General features: G+C 35.2%; 1 protein-coding gene and 1 long non-coding RNA gene across 2 annotated transcripts; both read left to right on the top strand.

Moving 5' to 3' along the window:
- Positions 1–1,721: 1,721 nt before the first annotated feature.
- On the top strand, positions 1,722–3,010 carry LOC116112918. The gene is made up of 3 exons (XR_004125330.1): positions 1,722–1,976; positions 2,128–2,199; positions 2,553–3,010. It is a non-coding gene; the product is annotated as an uncharacterized LOC116112918 (long non-coding RNA).
- Positions 3,011–3,134: 124 nt separating this feature from the next.
- Positions 3,135–6,043, top strand: LOC116112917 (NAC domain-containing protein 45-like). The gene is made up of 3 exons (XM_031399029.1): positions 3,135–4,022; positions 4,110–4,381; positions 5,203–6,043. Exons 1-3 carry the CDS (start codon positions 3,878–3,880, stop codon positions 5,914–5,916), a joined length of 1,131 nt encoding a protein of 376 aa, XP_031254889.1. The 5' UTR covers positions 3,135–3,877; the 3' UTR covers positions 5,917–6,043.
- The last annotated feature ends 8,898 nt before the right edge of the window (positions 6,044–14,941 follow it).

Here is a 14,941-nt window from a genome sequence, read left to right as displayed (position 1 = left end):
CAGCTCATGTTGCTCTCATGCTGCTCAATCAGCAGAACACTCCACAAACACTTTGTTTTTTTGCATCATTGCGAAACAATGGTCAAAATTTTCAAATTGTTAAAGGACGTGTCGCCAAGCCTACGACAGCTTAGACAGTTTACTGTACAGCAGCACTCGGGGGGGAGAAGCCCCTTGATGCCCCACTACACAAGTGGAGAAAGAATCTTTAGCCAGTGCTAAAGAAAAAGCACACAAACAGAAAAAGAAGAAGAGTGCAAAACACACTACAGTCATTTATCAGCTTTAATTACAGCTTCTTTCAGAGAAGATCTTAAAGATGGTATTCTTGCATTCGCAAGAAGAGAAATCTTTTTTAAGAATTTCTGTTTCGCTATCTTAGCCAGCTAGCCACCCTGCAAGCAGAGGGGTGATTTTTAGAGTTGGGTTGGAGTTGGACACCATTTTGGTGTAGCATTGGAGATGCCACCAAATTGGTGTTTCATTGGAGATGTGCTTAAGTCTTTCCATGGGACGTTGCTGTCACACCAGCTTAACTTTTGGATTATAGGTGTCTCAGCCAGCTCAGTTTTGGCAGCCAAGACAAGGACAAGACTTTGGCAGAAAACTGAGAGAATGCTTCAAAAACGCCTTTTCAAAACAAGTGGTAGAACCTCAACTATTTTGAGGTTCTGGATTTTATCTCCATGGAATTTTACTTAAGGTAGGAACTCAAGTATTTCGAATGATTTTCATTACACGTCTTAAAGTCAATGCTTCTGTAATTGCAATTTTTATTTCATTCAAAGCTCAGCGATTATGAATTCCAATTTGAGAAATCATATGGCAGAAAATAAAGTCTAATACCTTTCGTTTATGAAAGACATATTTAAAACTCATGTTATATCAATGTCTTAATACTTGTTTGTACCTTGACTCTTACTTCAGGTAGAACCTCTCATAACTACTAAGACCAAGACCATTTGAATCTCTCTAGTTCAACAAGTTTCTCAAATCAGGCACTATTTGTGCCTTTGATTATGGAAACCGTGTTGTAGAAAGTGAAAGGTAAGAAAGAGCATGCTTTAAAAGTTATTCCCTATTTCAACTTATGTATTTGTTGCAATTGACACATTCACAACTAATGTATGTTTGTCTATAATTCTTAATTTAGGTAGATCGTCAACTGCTTGATGTTTGTCTATACTTCTTAATTTAGGTAGATCGTCAACTGCTTGACGATTTGGCTTTTGATTTAGGAAATCAAGTTGCCAGAAATACCTATTCCAAGGTGAGAAATCATGCCTAGCCTTTATGGGTAATTTTCCATTCCAATTTATGCATATTTTTCATGAGCACATCCAAAATTAGAATTTGTTTGTGGTTTGTATCTTAAGTAGAATCTCATTTACTACCAATTCACCATTTAGCTTATGAGTGTGCAGTGATATTTTTAAAAATTACTTTCTTATAGATGACTTGTACAAGTGGTACATAAGAAACATCTCCAGAACTTATGTTTTTTTCTTTGTGACTTTCGATTCAGGTAGAGGAACAGTTTCTACTAAGTCATTATTGCTTGTGGACTATTTGTTTATGGATATTTATATTTAGACTAATGCTTCTTCATGTGTGTTTCTTCAGGTAGAAGCTCCACTAATTGCAGANTTTCGAATGATTTTCATTACACGTCTTAAAGTCAATGCTTCTGTAATTGCAATTTTTATTTCATTCAAAGCTCAGCGATTATGAATTCCAATTTGAGAAATCATATGGCAGAAAATAAAGTCTAATACCTTTCGTTTATGAAAGACATATTTAAAACTCATGTTATATCAATGTCTTAATACTTGTTTGTACCTTGACTCTTACTTCAGGTAGAACCTCTCATAACTACTAAGACCAAGACCATTTGAATCTCTCTAGTTCAACAAGTTTCTCAAATCAGGCACTATTTGTACCTTTGATTATGGAAACCGTGTTGTAGAAAGTGAAAGGTAAGAAAGAGCATGCTTTAAAAGTTATTCCCTATTTCAACTTATGTATTTGTTGCAATTGACACATTCACAACTAATGTATGTTTGTCTATAATTCTTAATTTAGGTAGATCGTCAACTGCTTGATGTTTGTCTATACTTCTTAATTTAGGTAGATCGTCAACTGCTTGACGATTTGGCTTTTGATTTAGGAAATCAAGTTGCCAGAAATACCTATTCCAAGGTGAGAAATCATGCCTAGCCTTTATGGGTAATTTTCCATTCCAATTTATGCATATTTTTCATGAGCACATCCAAAATTAGAATTTGTTTGTGGTTTGTATCTTAAGTAGAATCTCATTTACTACCAATTCACCATTTAGCTTATGAGTGTGCAGTGATATTTTTAATAATTACTTTCTTATAGATGACTTGTACAAGTGGTACATAAGAAACATCTCCAGAACTTATGTTTTTTTCTTTGTGACTTTTGATTCAGGTAGAGGAACAGTTTCTACTAAGTTATTATTGCTTGTGGACTATTTGTTTATGGATATTTATATTTAGACTAATGCTTCTTCATGTGTGTTTCTTCAGGTAGAACCTCCACTAATTGCAGAATTTGGTGCACTCGATGATTGTATGAGTTAGACACGACTCTTCTTTTAACTGCAGTCGGTCACCTCTGGATCCAGAACAGAGATCCTCCTCAAAAACGATATCTGCAATTATTGTAGTTTGTGGATTTTTCCGTTCAACCATGAGGATGAAGATTTTGTCAATTCTCAACAGCTTGTCCAGGAGACTGTGTGTTTGTGAAGAAACTGGACATGCACTCACGACTTCAGCTCGTCAAAGCCTGTCAGTGAAGTTTATGTTGGAGATAGCAGTGACAGACAGTGAACCCATGAATGCATATGGGTAAATTGAATATCCTCCAATCAGTATCTGGGAATAGAACTCTAATAGGCAGTTCATCATAATTAAATTTCTCTAGAGAAATATTGTTATTGTTGACATTACTTATAATAATGTTTCATTCATGCTGTGGTGTATATCCAAGCTCTGTAGTTTTTTAGGGACGAAACAGTTGAAAACTCAAACCTGTTCTTTGTCTCTATGTCACAGTATGACCATTAATTAACACATGACATGTTCCTTATTGGACATTTTCCATTAACACATGGCATGTTCCTTATTGGACATTTTCCAAAAATGTTGTGTACTCAAAATTTCTAATGGTGTTGTGCTGCTCCAATTAGGGCTGAATGTCTATGATTTGAATATTAATCAATTGAGACATGTCGGTATTGTATACAACTGCACTGTCCATGAAAGATTCTATCAATAACACAAAGCAGACGTTGAGAAGCACAAAAGGCAAAAAATTGTGGAGAGGGGACTCATCAGTACTTAAAAAGAAAGAACCTTTCGTAAATAAAAGATTAGGACAAGGAATCTACCGATTTTCTTAATAGGATGACTCATAGTTATGTTGTAAACTTGAAATAATAATAATATTCTAGGTCGGTCCAGAAAAAAGATAACAAAAGGAGAAAGAAGATTTCTCTGATTTTTTGAACTTTTCTATTAGGGCAGTTGGGATGGAAGGAAAAAAACACTTCCAAGTGGAGAAAGAATCATAAAAAGGAAATCAGAATTAAAGGTGGGGTCTTCTTCTTTAGTTTAAAGTCTTTATACATAGAGTGCTTCAGAGCTAAGTTTAATACAGTAAAACAAATTAATTTTTTTAAATTTTATTAATGGATACTTGTAGAGCGTCGGAGCAACGCCAGTAGTTTGACCAATCACTCAAAGAATGAGAATATAAATAAGTGATCACCCACTTCCCTCTTCTTATTTCTCAAACACCAAGATTTTCCGATCAAATTAAACCAGAGAGATATCTAGCTGAATCAGAAATGGACTTTGTTGTTGGTTTCAGATTCTATCCAACTGATGAAGAAATCATCCGTCTTCTGAAGCAGAAGAGGCTTGACCCTGATTTCTCTGTCCAAGCTATTTCTGAGACTAATATCTACGATTTCGAACCTTTTGAGTTACCTAGTAAGTGGGTTCTTGCTATCAGCCCATTAAATTCTCTAAAAAGAATGCTTCTAACAGTTTTTTTTTTTTGCTTTGGGTGTGTTACAGGTCTTTCGCGAATTCAGTCCGATGAAAAATGGTGCAACTTTTTCTGTGCACCTGATTATATAAATGCTGATACCAAACGCGTTAGTAGAGCAACTAAGACAGGGTACTGGAAGGTAACCGGCGAAGTTCGTAAAATCAAGGCTAAACGCAGCAAGGAGGTGATTGGTAGCAAAAGAATCTTGGTTTTCTATGAACGTCCCGGTGGTTCTAAGGAGATTAAGACTAACTGGGTTATGCATCAGTTTTCTGTCGATGATGATTCTCTTTATAAGGTATATGAACCTTTAGTTTCTAATTTATTTGCTTGGTGTTTTAATTGTTGTACATTTTGCTTTGCATTGAACTTCACTACTTAATATGGTTGGCTTAAGTTCCTTGTTTTAGTTATGAATCATCTATGGAATGAAAAACTTCTGCTAATGTTCATTTTATATACTGAAATGTTGCGTACTAAGTGAAATGTTGCGTACTTAGTGAAATGTTGCGTACTCAGTTCTCTTGATTGATTGTGTTTGTGTTACTTGTTGAAGATTGAAATTGAAGTGCTAGAATCTTGTTTTCAATTTAGATATGATCGGATTAGGCTCCAAACTATAAAAGAACTACAGTTTCATTTTTGTTCTATGTTTTGTGGACATGCTATGCAATTAGAATATCTGTCAGTTACCACTTGAGTTATGGGTAGTAACTAATTTAATGGTGAATTTTTCATCCTGCATAATAATTTTTGAGATTAATCGTGCTTCGATGTTAAGATTGCAAGGAAAAGGAAAAACTGAAAGAATATCATATGCAGAAATAGATATCTACATGGATTATTTCTTTTTTTTTCTTTTTTTTTCTTGAACAATGTCAGAATTTTGATCTTTGTTTCTAATTCAAAGCAAGATTATTATTCATTTGACTTTACAAATTTAGTCCATGTAAGATTTATTTTGATGGATGAGAATTTGTTGTCTTTTCTTTTTCCACGTAGAAGTTGGGTAACTAGTACTCTGTCATTGTTAGTGGAAATTTGCTATTGCTGGAAATTAAATGTTAGTTCACAATTCCACAATAGCAATTCATTTACTGTGACAATTATTCTGTGTAGAAGGATTTTGTTGTGTATCGCATAAAAAGAAAAAGGGATAAGAAGCGTCATGTTTCAACCAACGTTGCAGTTCAACCAAAAAAGAAGCCCTGCATATCAACCAGGAATAAGGGTGAACCAAGTCATAGGATTGCTTATGATAATGGCAATCCTGTTGAAGATAATGCTTATCCAGAATCTCAGTTACCAAGTAATTCTTTGGTTTCTAATCCGGGAAATTGTGTTGTAGAAAATACTTCTACACAATTGCAATCACATGTTGCAGAAAATAATTCTCCGGAATCACAACTACCACCAAGTAATTCATCAGCTTCAAATCCTAGATATCAAGTTACAGAAAGTACTTTGCAAGTGGATCCCCAGAATCTTGCCAAATCAAATATTCTCAATGAGTGTAATGGGTTGGATCACACCTCTCCCTTGGTACTGCAGTCACCGATAAATCCAGAACAGGGACCCTCATATTCCAGTGCCTCTAGTAATGACCATGACGTATTGAGTTCTCCATTTGGCGACAAGAAGGAAGATAACTCTGTGAATCGATGTCAGTGTTTCCAGAACAAATACCCTTGTGGAGACACGGGAGATAGTGCTCTTCCTCCTTACTTCAACTCAATAAAATCAGTAGCTGGATTTTGCAGTGGGGTTAGCAGTGAATTAGACACTGAAACCTTCGGTGAATGGGTAAATGGTTTATTTGAGTATAATTCCTAGCATTTGTAAACCACAACCAAATTCTGTATTTTTGACATTGTAAAGATGTTTCACTCATGTATCTGTGTATTCCAAACCATGTAATCTTTCAATATGGTTATATCTTTCTGGAGTTTGTTATTTAGAACATTGGAGAACTCCATTTGTTTGTTCCTATCATTATTAGCGAAAACAATGTGTAAGGCTCACACACAATTGTTTCTCCTCTTATATGATTACTGTGAGGATGTCATAGGTAAATGAACTCCTGTTTCACTTCTTAGTGTCCGAACGGAAAATGCCATTAAGTTGCTGGTGTTCCTAAATGCAAACACATTTAAAAGCTGGTCTCATTACTTGTTAGGTCTCTCTGATAAAAGTTTATTTGGTACTTATTGATCTACTCTCAAAGTTTGAGCCATTAGATGTTTCAATTAGGTTTTAACAAATGAAATACAGAAGTTCCCAAAAATAATTAGCATCTAGATGGAATGGTAAAAGGAATGAGTTCTTGGGTTCAAACCTTGAGTTCACCTACGATAATAATATTGTGACTTATCTGGTCCTTTAGGCTTGTATAATGTTTAATAAACTTTAGGGATTAGTTGAGATACGCACAAGCTCAGGGGCGGATCCAGCCACTTTTTGGGTGGGCCATGAATTTTTTTTTTAAATATTAATATGTATAATTTATATATTTTGGCCCATCCTAACAAAAATATTAATGAACAAAAGTATTAATGTATAATTAATTTTTACTTTGGCCCACCCTAGCAAAAATTTCTGGATCTGTTACTGCGCAAGCTGGTCCAGACACCCGGTTACCAAAAAAAATAAATAAATAAACAAATAAAATGGTAAAAGGAAGAAACAACACTAACTTACCAAGGACAGTGGAGGGTTGATATCAATACACCCCTAAAACTCTGCAAAACTATATGTTAAGCACCACTAAGATCAAAAACTACACCATACACCCCTTACCATCACTATTGTAAACTAAATTTGATATGAAAAAGGTTAAATTGGACGTTTCACATAACAATTTCAGCAATAATACATTTTTAAAAATTACAAGCGTATACTTTTTAAGAAAACTTTAAGGGCAATACCATCTTTTAAGTTGTCAGTTCAAGTCAATCATCCAATACTATAGGCAAAATTGAGTGTATAATATAGTTCATGATGGCTATTCAATATTTCAATTTGCCAATTTTGAGAAGTAATACTAATATTAACCCTTTCATGGAAGGTGGCGCATTTTTTTTTTTTCCATTTTATATTATAGAGAAATTATATTAAATGTCCCTAATTCAGGGACCGAATTGAAATCTAGCCAAAAAAAACAAAAAAAGGGTCTCTCAAAAATATCCCTTCCACATTTTCAAAGATAATAATACCCTTGACATAAAAGCAACCCTAACTTACTCGAACCTTAACACTTTTCTCCTCACATTTAAACTCTGAACAAACCCAAACACCCTCTATTCATCAATCAAAATTTTTACCGTGACTTGAAGTGCATTTGGTGGAGATTAGAAGAAATCAGTTTGCTAGGTTTAAAAAGGTAACAGTTATAATCTTCTTTTTATGATATATTGTTGTTGGAGTTTATTTTAAGATTATGTCATGTATAGATTTGGGCAATTTTTTATTGTTGAATGTTTGTTTGATGGTTTATTGTTTGATTATTGTGACTGGGTGTTTGTGAAGAAGTGATTTTGTAGTTTTGTTGGAAGAAACTAATAAATGGGAGTGATATGAAGCCGTGAAAAATTACGAAACGGATTGCAAATTTCGCCCGATAGACCTTATCGGACACAATTGAGCTAATCAAGTGAAAATTTGAAGTGGTGACAAAACCCCCCCTCCCCACTACATAGGGTGATATTGGAAGGTATCGGGCACTTGGTATTCTGTAGGGGTGGGTGATTCCAGGTACCCTGCATTTTTCAGGGGAACCGGAACCGCACAGTGCAGATTCCCAAAAAAAGGAACCGAAATCAAAATCGCACAGTGCAGGTTCTTAAACTCAAGAAATCGGATCCTAAAATGCAGGTTCTGGTTTCATTCCCGCGTACCCTATAAAAAATCAATTACCCTCCTATTAGTTTAAAAATGGCAAAAATACCTTAAAAATTTACAAATACACCCCTAACAAATTTTGATTACTCATTCATTTGTGTTCAATGTGACTCATAAATCCTTTGATCTCTAGACAACACTTGAATTTAATCAATTCATCACAATTCACATAAAATTCTTCAATCAAAACCAAAACCAAAACAATTAATTAAATTAATAAATCTATAATTTAATATTATAATTAATTAAATTTCTAATAATTTAATTAAGTATTGTACTATTGTTTATAATGAAATATTATAATTAATTAAGTAATTATACTATAAATCTATAATGTAATGTAATGTTATAATTAATTAATTTTTTAATCATTTAATTAAGTAATGTACTAATGTAATAAATTACTAATGTTTATAATGTAATGTTATGAATTTATAATTAATTAAGTAATCATTTAACTATGTAATGTTATAATTAATTAAGTAATTATAATATAATATAATGTTATTATTAATTAAGTAATTATTTAATTATAATATAATGTTTTAATTAATTAAATTTCTAATCATTTAATTAAGTATTGTACTAATGCATATAATAGAATATTATAATTAATTAAGTACTCATACTATAAATTTATAATGTAATGCTATAATTAATGAAATTTCTAATCATTTAATTAAGCATTATGCTAATGTAGTAAATTACTAATGTTTATAATATAATGTCATAATTAATTAAGTAATCATTTAATTATGTAATGTTATAATTAATTATATGATCATACTATAATGTAATGTTATAATGAATTAAGTAATCATACTATAAATCTTAATGTAATACTATAATTAATTAAATTTATAATCATTTAATTAAGTATTGTACTAATGTTATAATTAATTAAATAATCATTTAATTATACAATGTTATAATTAATTATGTAATCATATTATAATGTAATGTTATAATTAATTAAATTTCTAATTATTTAATTAAGTAATGTACTAAATTATTAATGTAATGTTATAAACTTATAATGAATTAAGTAATCATTTATCTATAATGTAATGTTATAATTAATTAAGTAATTATTTAACTAGTAATGTATTAATATTTATCAAATTATCAAATATAATTAATTAATTAATTACAAATTTACTACATATATACTTAGAATTTGATAATTGAAGTAAATAACTAAATATTATATTATTATTCAATCAAATATACTATTTTATTCAAAAATAATTCTTTTAATAACATTAAGGCTATGTTTGGCTTATTATTTTTATTCATATTTTGGATCGGATTCTTCAGATAGCGTTTGTTTTATTATTTACATAACACTGTCCTAATAATTCAATCCTGACAACTATCCTGACAAATTTTTTTTGACCGTTACAGTTTGCTTTTTCACTTTTCTTCACTGCTTCACCATTTCACTTTCTCATTCTCAGTATACTACCAGCTTCGTGCTTCACTTCTCAGTTTGCATTACTATTTTCAGTGCTTCACTTTCTTAGTATCCATCACCACCATTTCAGTTTCTGATAATCCATTACCAGGTTCAGTGCTTCAATTCCCAGTTTGCATTACCACCATTTCACTTTCTAGTATCCAGTGGCAGCTTCAGTGCTTCACTTCTCAGTTCTCACCGTGAACCTTCAAGTCCCTCTGTCACAAACCCACATCCTAACCCAACGTGAACCCACCGTCAACCCACCACCGTCAACCCGCAAATGCCTCCGTCACAAACCCACCGCGAACCCACTTTAGATCCCTAACCGTGAACCCGGAAATAGATCTGTCACAAACAAACCCACCGTGACAGATCTGCCACACACAAACCCACCATGACCCGATTTGTCACAAACAAACCCACTGTGATAGATCTGTCACACACAAACCCACCATGACCCGATCTGTCACACACAAACCCACCGTGACACGATCTATCCAAAACAAACCCACCGTGACCCGATCCTTTGCAACCCAACCACCGTGACCCGATCTATCCACAATAAACCCACCGTGACCCGATCCTTCGCAACCCAACCACCGTGACCCGATCTATCCAAAAGGAACCCACTGTGACCCGATCCTTCGCAAACCCACACCCCCATCTGGATCAAACCCACCTCAGATGTTGTTTTACGTTTTTTATTTGTTTGGCAGGAATTGATTGTGAATGGGTTTTTGTTTGATTTGTGTAAAAGGGGATGATGTTTTGCGTTAATGGTGTGAATGGGTTTTTGTTTGATCTGTGTAGAAGAGGATGCTCTTTTGCGTTAATGGTGTGAATGGGTTTTTGTTTGATCTGTGTAAAAGAGAATGCTTTTTGCGTTAATGGATACAGAGAATGCTTTTTGTTTGATCTGTGTAGAAGAGGATGCTCTTTTGCATTAATGGTGTGAATGGGTTTTTGTTTGATTTGTGTAGAAGAGAATGCTTTTTGCGTTAATGGATACAGAGAATGCTTTTTCCGTTAATGGATTGTTGAATGGGTTTTTGTTTTGTTTTATTTGGTTTTTGTTTTATTTGGTATTTGGAATGGTTTTTGTTTTATTTGGTATTTGGAATGGGTTTTGCTTTTATTTGGCATTTGGCACACGCATGTGAATGAGTTTAATTTGGCATTTGGCACATTATTGTAATTGGTTGTTTATTTTGTTTGGCACGGGAATTTTTTTTTTTTTTTTCGTTTTTGTTTTATTTGGCATAGGCATGAATCCTTTTCAATGCGTTTTTTTTTTTGTTTGGCAAACAGATGAATTGTTTTAATAAGTTTTTTGTTTTGTTTGACAGGTTTTTAATCTCCTGTACACACACCCTTTAATTGTGTTTGATGTTTCTCTGTCTCAGAGAAGGGAAATAAACCCGCGAAGTATCCAAATCTAGTTTGTAAGTTTCCGTTACCTATTTGTTTTCAAGTCACCGAGACGCTATTTTTTTCATTTTTTTTATTGGAAATACTTTGTGTTAATACTGTTTTTTTCTTTTCATTAATCCTTTTAATTTGGACTTTAACAATGCGTTTTGTAATTAGTTGACTAAAATATTTTATTCGGGTTTCACTAATTGATATATTTGTTGTGTAGATTCGACATCGTTCTTTAATCGTAATTAGAAATTACGCTCATATGCATAGATGTCAGGATAATTTGTCTCGACGTCGCAGGATTGATTAGTACTTACAACAGAGCCGAAAGTTTCGACGTTTTTCCAGACCGTATCTTCGAACAAACCAATAATAGTACGGGTAATGAGCAAGTAAATTGTGATCGTCAAAATGGGGCAGAATATGGCGGAAATGGAGAAGGACTGAGTCAACCGCAACAAGGTATTATAGACAACATGACGACTGTACGGGATAACATAACGAATGCACTGTGGGTGACACAGTGGACCATGTCGTAGTTGTTAATGGAGTATACGTGTAATAATGATTGTAAGGGTTGATAATTAGTACTTTTGTCATATATGTATTAATGTGGTGTTTTTAAACAGTTGGATTAGTACTTGAAAATTAATATGGGTTTTTGTTTTTTAATACATACGGGTGACAAAATTACCAATAAAATATTTAGTATTATTAAAATGTAATTTGATAAGTTATATATATATATAATAATACATTATTTTAACAAAATACAACAAAATATTATATTAATAAATTATTTATAAAAAAAATATATTAATAAAATATTCAACACAAATATCAAGGTCAAAATACTCTACCAAACACATATTCTGCAAATTATATTCTCGTAATACTCCCCTATCTAACTATCCAATACTATCCCCAAAATCCTATCCAAAATAATAAACCAAACGCACCCTAAAACACTTATAACCATATGACAAAGAAAGTTAGCCCAAAGAAAAAATTAAGTGGAAATGTAGAAGAGCAACAAAGATATCTCAAAAGCATAAACTATTATTTCATATAATTCATCACACAAGTACATTGTGCCTAGGAGAGAGAGAAAGAGAGACAGAGAAAGAGAAAGAGAAAGAGAAAGAGAAAGAGAAAGAGAAAGAGAGAGAGAGAGAGAGAGAAGTATGTATAATAATAAACATATGGCCAATGATGCTCCACTAATAAGCGTCCACAGCCCTAGCCCTCACTCGGAGTTGACGACCCTGCGATTCCGCAACCCCAAGCGCCTCAACCTGTTGTCGCGCCCTATCTTATTGCTGTCGAATGGTGGCAATGGTTCGTCCATCTTTGTGCGCTTGCTCTTGAAGGGCTACCCTCTCCAATCGCAATTCAACCAATGCTTGGTCCTTGTCCGCGATAAGACCATGATATAGTGCCACCTCCTCTTCATATGCGGCATGAGCATTGATTCCCAACCTCTCCGATTCAGCCAGCCTCACTTCGACCAGCCGAAGCCTCGCTGCATTTTCACCCAACCTCATTAGGTCACCATAGGTTTCTTGGAATAGCAACATTGATGACGGTTGCATAAACATAATGTTAACATACAATGAAGCCAATTAAAAAATCAACAACACAACGTACCTAAGCCTAGTTGCTAGCTACCGTCTTCAGCAAGTCAGCCTTGCTAAGGAGCTTATCTACCTCCCACTTTGTTGATTTATCACAGTCTATTAGGGTGCTCATAGGTTCGCATAGATACTTTGGGAAGGACGTCATCGCCTGGGGTGGTTGGTCCAACAACCACATGGACAGACGATGAGCCACTGACGACATGCGTAGCACATCACATCCACTCCCTATTATTCCTCATCTACCTACCAACGTACAACACCACAATCCTGTGACCGCCACTTCCTCCACCAGCCCCTACAGCCACCGTGTCTCGCTTAGCATCACACTATGCAAGGACAGAGCTAACCTCATCCTCTTCTCCGAGGCTTCAGGAAGGCCCAGCCTCAACAGCCAACATCCGTAGAAATTCTTGCATCCGCTCCAACCACCCAAGCTCGTTACTGTTACTATTATTCCCACCTGAAACCATCTTCACAACAACTCTACATCAAAGTAAGGAAAGCACAAGCTATATATGATACAAGTGTAACGGGCCATATTTGTACACGCCCACAGACACTAAAACGACTCGTCATGGTAACTGTTTAACTTCCAACACTCCAGAATGACTCAAAACGGGAAAAACACATCTCTTCCCAAGGCGTCATCAACTCCAAAATTCTAAGTGACGTAACCCCAAATTTGACAGGGTGTTAAGACAATAATGATGTGACAACTCATAATTCAAGCATAATGAACAGTCGCGCTCGTAAAAAATACCGCACCAATTCAACGGCTAAGTTTTCATGCCCGATATGCCCTTCAAAAATTGGGGGTTAATATTAAGGGACGTCATGTCGGATGTTGTGACATGTAGGTATTAAATAGCCAGGACAAAAGCGCTAACATTTAACAAGATGAGTAAAGCGATCAACAAGTTCAAGCAAAGGATAATATTTAGAATAACGTATACAGGATGAGCGAAAATATGAAGGTCATACAAAAGCGATCGGTGAATACACATATATGTATAAAAGTAAGGGCCACTAGGCCAATGCTTATAAAATAGTTAACATAAAGAAAAGAGTACAAGCACTATAACAAGTTACAGAAAATGTTTACAAGCTACAGATTCACCCTCACATCCTCAGAATTTGCAACAGTTTCCAAGGCCTCCATGTGCGCTACAACTCGACGAAGAGAATATCCCAAAGCCTGTAGACATGTTGTAGCTCTACAAGAGAGATCCCCCGTGAAAATTCCCAAGGAGGGAGCAACTAGCCAGACTCACCAAGAGGCCAAAGTGAGCACACTACCCTCCAATAAGCCTATTGGAAGTATACCCAAAGGAAAGAATGGGAGCAACAGGACAGAGGCTCCACAGGACATTACCACGGAGCTGCACACTTCACCAAATCTCTTGAGGTTTTGAATAAGATACAGAACATATCAAAACTCCTCTAAGATCAAAAGCGAATGAAGGGGAGGGGAGGGGAAGGGAAAAAGACAGCCCCACATCTACCCAGCTCGCTAGAAGAGCCTCCTCAAGAAAGGAACATAGTAGTTCTAATTCGAGAAAAAATACGCCCATGCAACTAAACGAAAGTCTCGTAGCCACGAACGTACCAACTGGCATCTAGGCAGATACTAACTCTAGTGTATAGGGGAAAGTATGGGTAGTTGTCTTCCTAGGCGGACAGTAATCCTCGTGAGAAGAAATGGAGTCTTAAGACTCTGCATCCCAGCGTGTCGCAATAAGCCGACTCATTCTCACGTTCTTTGCATGCACCTAAATGAGCTCCTCCCTAAGGAACTCCATACGCCAACGAGTGTCATGGAGAACGCCACGTAAACTATCAATTTCCTTCTAATGGCTAGCATCCGCTGCAACAGTAACATCCTTCGACTGCAAAACTTGCACTCCACCCTCCGGAGCCTCTCTAGAAGTGTGGGCTTCTCTTGAGAATCGAAGGTCACAACCTAAGGGCTAGATCAACTAGGATGACCCAGCGGATTTGTAGTCCCAACGCCATGGTCTGGAACGCCGCAAGAAAGGACCTTTTCATTGCTCCCGTCCCTCTCGTGTTGAGCACGAAGGTTATTAATGATAGACATCTGCATAAGAAAGCAACCATAGTTAGAAAAACGTAAGATGTACAAATAGCAATGACAAGACCAAATAAGAGCGACATACCAGAAATTTTCTTTTAAAAAAAGAAGGAGAAAGCTAGAGAGGCGATGGTGGCAAACCCAGTCGCAACAACTATATTTATAAGCAAATGGGAAGACGAATTGTTCGTTGTCATCATTATCGCCATTTCCTAATGACTGGATAAGGGGTACAGGTAGGGCTGTGCAAAAAAATCTGATATCCGATATCCGATCCTAATCCGCTCCGCTCCGCTCCGGAAAATTCGGATCGGATCGGATACGGATCAGAATTTAGCAAAATCTGAATATTCGGAT

This window comes from Pistacia vera, unplaced genomic scaffold, assembly GCF_008641045.1.
Source record: "Pistacia vera cultivar Batoury unplaced genomic scaffold, PisVer_v2 Contig670, whole genome shotgun sequence".
Lineage (NCBI taxonomy): Eukaryota > Viridiplantae > Streptophyta > Magnoliopsida > Sapindales > Anacardiaceae > Pistacia > Pistacia vera.
Note: the sequence above shows the minus strand (reverse complement) of the source record. Positions and strands in the feature narration are given on the sequence as shown.

Coding starts and splice junctions, on each gene's coding strand:
- LOC116112917 (XM_031399029.1), top strand. CDS start 3,878: ATGGACTTTGTTGTTGGTTTCAGATTCTATCCAACTGATGAAGAAATC. Junction 4,023..4,109: donor CGAACCTTTTGAGTTACCTA/GTAAGTGGGTTC, acceptor GGTGTGTTACAG/GTCTTTCGCGAATTCAGTCC. Junction 4,382..5,202: donor ATGATGATTCTCTTTATAAG/GTATATGAACCT, acceptor TATTCTGTGTAG/AAGGATTTTGTTGTGTATCG.